Source organism: Haplochromis burtoni, unplaced genomic scaffold (genome assembly GCF_018398535.1).
Source record: "Haplochromis burtoni strain Fernald_Lab_line unplaced genomic scaffold, NCSU_Asbu1 Contig_1874, whole genome shotgun sequence".
In the NCBI taxonomy this organism is placed as follows: Eukaryota; Metazoa; Chordata; class Actinopteri; order Cichliformes; family Cichlidae; genus Haplochromis; species Haplochromis burtoni.
Genome location: NW_024584235.1, coordinates 14,211 through 20,121, shown reverse-complemented (window position 1 = coordinate 20,121; position 5,911 = coordinate 14,211). Strand labels below are relative to the sequence as shown.

Sequence of the window (5,911 nt, the reverse complement as noted above, 5' to 3'; positions counted from 1 at the left end):
TGAAGTGTCTTGCCCAAGGACACAACGACCGAGACTGTCCAAGCCGGGGCTCGAACCGGCAACCTTCCGATTACAAGGCGAACTCCCAACTCTTGAGCCACGAACGCCCCCAAAACACTTTTTTGAAAAGTCTGTAACAAAACCATCAAATCTGATCAAAGGTTATTTAAATGCTGCTAAAGAAGAATGGATTGGAATAAAAAAATCATATCCTAACCTTAATTACTGGGGAGAATAATAATTAGTAATTAATATGTTCTCAATTGAGAAATAAATTGAGGGCAGCTGATTAACTGGTCTCTATACAGTCACGCGACTGTTACACACAAGTTAAAAGCCAGGGAATAAAAATAGGTTTTTAATAAAGACTTAAAAACTGGCACTGATGCTAGCCTGTCTAATATGGAGAGGAAGGTTATTCCAAAGCATCGGCGCTGCAACAGAGAACGCTCGGTCTCCTCTAAGTTTCAGCCGTGACTTTGGGACCGAAAGCAGCAACTGCTCAGCTGACCGAAGGGAACGAGTGGGGACGTGGGGCTTCAACAAGTCAGACAAATAAACAGGTGCCAGACCATTTAGAGATTTAAAAACCAATAAAAGGACTTTAAAACGGATCCTGAATTCAATTGGAAGCCAGTGTAAAGAGGCCAAAATCGGAGTGATGTGATCAAATTTTCTTCTGCCAGTTAAAAATCGTGCCGCAGCATTTTGCACTAATTGCAAGCGTGACAAATGCCCTCGGAACAACGGACCAAAACCCCATGTGACCCCCAGTCTGTGCTTTCACTTTACTCAAGTACTTCAAACTTTACGTGTAGAGAAACCTGACAGGTTGGTGGAATGAAGCCGACACTGAGCTGAGCCCCGCCCTTCAGGCTGCTCCCGATCACCAACGCTTACACTCTTACAGTGTTCTCGCGTGGAGGGGCGGGGACTTATGATGTACCCTACAGCCATCCACCAGGGGGCGAGAAAGCTACCCACCCTCCGAAAAGCACACGCTGCTGCGATCACACAGCAGCACAGAGGACTGACAGGAAACCAAGATCAGAACCATTAAACAGAAGTAAACAAACAAATAAATGATGCGACAGCGTAGAAGAAAACTACTGACACTGAACGTTACACTGATTCAAATTAATGAGATCAAACACACAACACACAGTGTCACATTCTTGGCAATTCAGCTGAGTCTAAAGCGCACACACACACACACACACACAGACACACACACACACACAGACACACACACACACCACGACAACACACACACACACACACACACAGACACACACACACACACACACAGGGCGTGACCTGGACACACTAGGACAGTGTGACTCACGCAGCGAACCATTTACCATCTTATTACTATATGCATATTTGTATTGTACAGCACTTTGGTCTACCAGGTGTGTTTTTAAAGTATAAAAACATATAAATGATGATGATGTGAGTCAGATTGTGTATTAGGATATGTGACGCTGCGTGGAGCGGAGCGCTGGATGGGCTGTTACTTTCACTTCTTGAGTAACAACAGCGTTGTTGAGGCGTGAGTGTTTAGTCAGATAAGACACTCAAAAACTAACAGATATTAATATTATAGCGTTACACTGGTCATTTATTCAGGCTGAGCGATCTAGGAAGTTAAATCTGTTCTCTTTGCATGTTTTTAATGCTTCAGACATGCTCACATGCCTGAAAGGTCTCAGCTCCGGTCTTTAGCCAATCACAGCTGGGAGGCAGCGAGGAGAGCCAATGACGTACTGCAGGAGATGAAGCGTCTGAAGACTGAGATGAAGATGCTGCTGACGGTGAGTGTACGGTTCAGCTCAGCTCGAGTTAACGGGAGTCTGTAATACTGAAGCCTGACACATGTTCTGTCCCCCAGCAGCCAGAAGACCCTCTGAAAACCAGCAGACCTTCACCGAAGCACCAGCAATCCCAACAAACCCAGTCCCAGTCCCAGCAAACCCAGTCCCAACAAACCACCTCAAAGGAAAATCGCCCGAGGTCCCGATCTTCCCACCTCCAACAAAACTTATCCCATGAAAACAGTTTACAGTCCCAGCAAAACCAGTCCAGACTACCCCAGCCCAATAAAACCACTGATGAAGAACATAACCTCTGGTCCCAGCAGTCCCAGTCTGTGCTGGTCCAGAGGAGGTCCGCGGTCCCGTCCCTGCTGGAGGAGGCGGGTCAGGTTCTCCATCAGGTTCGAAAGCAGAAGAAAGTTCTGGAGGAGAACCTGGAGGCTCTGCTCAGAGCCCGGACCGGAGAGGTTCTGCACTGCCAGCTGGAGGCGCTAGCTGCTAACAGGTAGCTAATGGTAGTGTTGACTTCAGGTGTGCTCGCTAACACAGGACAGGTTTAAACACTTAGGATGGTTTCTCTGACCGGCAGAGACCACAGCGAGGAGGTCCGCATCAAGAAGACAGTGGACGCCTGGATCAGCAGGTTAAGCAGAGACATCCAGGTGAGCTCCAGCAGGCTGGGAACACCTTCATCTTTCTTTTTGTCTGCTTCTTCTTCTTCTTCTTCTTCTTCTAAACTTCACTTCTAGAACTCCGATGTGGCGCCATCTGTTCTCTCACTCATACGACAGCACAAACGCTCCTTCTTCTTCTTTGAACTTTTCTTCTTCTGCTCCTCCCCCGGTGCTCAGAGAAAGAGCAGAAGAAGTAAAACGGGGACTGACCCTTTTCTGCCTTGCCATCAGGCTGAGATGTCCTCAGGGAACATCAGAAACCATCACTCAGCTGTGGACGCTGATAGCTCCGCCCACTCAGGGAAGGAGAGGCCAGTGGGCGCGCTCAGAGGAACAGGAAGTATGAGGACAGCGAGGAGAGGAAGCAGAGGGCAGAGAGCCGGAATCAGAGCGGTGAGGCTGGATTCTTCTGGAAGCCATTGATTAGTTTCTCATCAATAACAAACAAGCGATCACTGATTGGTTATGTGTTTATGCACCTGCAGGGGGTGGAGCCTAACCGAGGCACAGGTGGAGCAGCTGAGCGTCATCAGTTGGAAGTGGACGGAGAATCGTACCTGACCCGGCTGTATGGCCGGGCGCCGTATGAAGGTCTGAGACGGACCCTGAAGAAGAGTCCGTACCTTCGCCTCAGCTCACCTGCCTCACCACTCGGAAGGAAGCCCCGCCCCCGACTAGTGGAGAGTGTCCGAGGTCAGAAAGTCGACATCAGTAAGTGTGATGGTAAAGGTTGACCTGTGGGCGTCGTCAAACATTCTGCTCTGCGTCTCAGGTGTGAAGCTGAAGTCCTCCAAGACTCAGACCAGCCTGGCCCCACCCCTCACTCAGGCCCAACCAATCATTTCAGCCCCTCCCTTTGCTTCCTCCTCACCTGGACGATCTCACATTTTCAGCTCATCACACCTGACCTCAGGTCACTTTGATGACCTCAGCATGACCCCTGCAAACAGCTGCCCTGTCGCCATAGCGATCCCACTGGGTCAGTAACATAGTAACCTGTTTCTGTAAAGGTTAAAATAAACATAAACAACAGTTCCAGGTCAAAGGTCAAGTATAACACACACAACCTTCCCCATGCAGGTCCACCCCGGATGGACTCCAGGTGTGAGCATCCTCAAGAAGTGACATCAGCGCTCGATGCCCCTCCGACAGCCTCTGTGGGCGATGAAGCACCTGACCAGGTGAGCAGCTTTGAGCCTCTGAGGACTTCAGTCAGTCAAGGGTGGAGGTGTGAGCTCTGACAGGTGTGTGTGTGTGTTCACAGCAGCTCCTGGAGGCAGAACAAGCTCCTCCCCGTGCTCCATCACACACGATTGACATCATCGAAGGGAACGAGGAAGAAGTGGAAGAGGACGACTTCTTCCCTGGAACTGACTTCCTGTCTGTTGTTGATGTTGTGCAGGTAAGCCCCTCCCCCTCCTCTGTGCTTTAGAGCAGCCACCGTCGTCTCATTGGACGGCCACTTTAGTCTTCAAGTAGTATAAAAACAAAAAAATGCCCACAAATACTTCCTGAAATGTTTTGTTCCCTCTTCGCTAACTGAAGCCTTTCATTGGACGTTTGTTCTGTGCACACGTGGCAGCACTGCTGCTGTCATTGTGTTCTTAACTAAATCAGACATAAGTGAGCACGTGAGTTTGTGACTCTCACTGAGCTAACAGACATCCCTCAGCATGTTTGTGCTCTCTGCTCATGACATATTCCATCCTTTTAAAGAACTTATTTTAACATCGTACTCAACAAAAACAAATCCTCCTTAACAAAAAAGTCACTGCATTCGATTTCTTCATGTCAACATGCAGCCGCCAGGTTGAGACCTCTGCTGTAGACTGTCAGTGTTTTCAGTGAGGCTGCAGCGCCACCTGCTGGACGAAAACAGAACAGCAGCAACTCAGAGCGAAGAAGATGATGACGATGATTGCTATTACTATTCATGTTTTTGGACACATCTGATTTATATCTCGATCCTTTATCCCGTCATTTCACTGATTTTCAGTTGTGATGTTTTTTTGGGTTTTTTAGACTTTTAGTAGAAATCTCAGAAAACTTTAAAAACTGAGCCGCTGTTTCAGAATTTTGGGGTTTTCAGTCATGAAGAAGATGAAGATGTTGTGTAGAGTTTTAAAATAATCTATTGACTCATTAATATTAATGTCAGGCACATGTAGGTTACAGTGCCGTGCAGAAATCTTGAGCTCAGGTGTAGTGATGTCACTGAATAGTGAACCTCCTCTCAGCAGGAGGTCAGCGTGTCAGGTGAGGAGGCCGTGGAGCTGGACGGGGGTCCGTCTCCCCCTCCAGTCCTCTACCAGGGTCCCATCTTCCCTCCCCAGGCTCCCTCTGCCCTCCCAGCCCAGGATCAGGTCCCCGTCCTGGGCACGGCCCTGCAGCGGGATGTCCTGGAGACCCGGCTGGTGGAATGGTGAGAAACCAGCACGAACCCCAGACCGTGGAAACGACACCACATTGTCACAATTTTGGTTTCTGTCTTCAGGGTGGAGCAGCAGCTGATGTCCAGGATGATCTCAGAGCTGTACTGGCCCCCGCCTTCTGACCACGCCCACAATAGCGACGTGGACCAGTCAGATCCAGAGGAGCGCAGCGTCACCTCAGACATTGGTAGGTGTACCTCCTCCTGCTCCTCCTCTTCTGCTCCCCTGCTGCTCCCTGACTGTTTGCTCCTCTGTGTGTCTGCAGTGGAGGCAGCAGGAGACGCAGGCCTGCAGCTGTTCGTGGACGCCAGCGTGCCCGTGGACTCTGAGTTAATCCGGCAGCTGGTGAACGAGGTTCTGGCTGAGACTATCGCCCTGACGCTGGGCCAGAGAGACCCGCTGGGCGCAGGACCAGACCCGGCGCTGGAATCAGCAGGACCAGCAGACCCTCAGGAGGTACGGAAACTCTGTCGTAGCGTCATAGCGTTAAGCCCGGTCTCTGAAGGCCGCCGCTTCTCTTCCAGAACGAACCGCTCCCATTGGTCCCCACACCGGAACCAACCCCACCGCCCAGCCCGGCCCCGCCCAGCAGAGAGACTACGGCAGTAACCACACCCCTTCCATCAGAACCGACAAGCCCGCTGAATAAGGAGCCTCCTCAACCAATCGCACCACCAGGTCTTTTGGTGACCTCAGAGCTCGTAGCCACACCCACTCTCAGCCCAGAGCCCACCCCCTCTGCAGAAAGCCCAGCTACTGTACACCAAGCCCCGCCTCCCTTCACTTGGGAAGAAACTGAGCTTCCATTGGATGAGGAGAGACTGGTGGAAGACATAACCACACACAAACCACCTCTGTATGTCCAACACACACACACACACACACACACACACACACACACACACACACACACACACACTACCTGGTTCATTAACACGTTTCTTCTGTTTAAGGTTGATGTCAGTAGTGGAGGAGGAACCTCCTCTCTCTT

General features: G+C 50.3%; 1 protein-coding gene across 4 annotated transcripts in view; it reads left to right on the top strand.

The window, feature by feature from the left end:
* Positions 1-1,684: 1,684 nt before the first annotated feature.
* LOC102289416 (protein TALPID3) overlaps positions 1,685-5,911 on the top strand; it is a gene marked incomplete at its 5' end in the record, with an annotated part of 10,523 nt that continues 6,296 nt past the window's right edge. The window contains 12 exon segments of one of the 4 annotated variants that reach the window (XM_014331319.2): positions 1,685-1,814; positions 1,895-2,319; positions 2,404-2,476; positions 2,720-2,881; positions 2,974-3,181; positions 3,261-3,467; positions 3,569-3,669; positions 3,753-3,890; positions 4,726-4,910; positions 4,983-5,107; positions 5,186-5,376; positions 5,445-5,776. In XM_014331319.2, coding sequence (XP_014186805.1) covers positions 1,685-1,814; positions 1,895-2,319; positions 2,404-2,476; positions 2,720-2,881; positions 2,974-3,181; positions 3,261-3,467; positions 3,569-3,669; positions 3,753-3,890; positions 4,726-4,910; positions 4,983-5,107; positions 5,186-5,376; positions 5,445-5,776 — 2,277 coding nt within the window. 4 annotated transcript variants of the gene reach the window in all.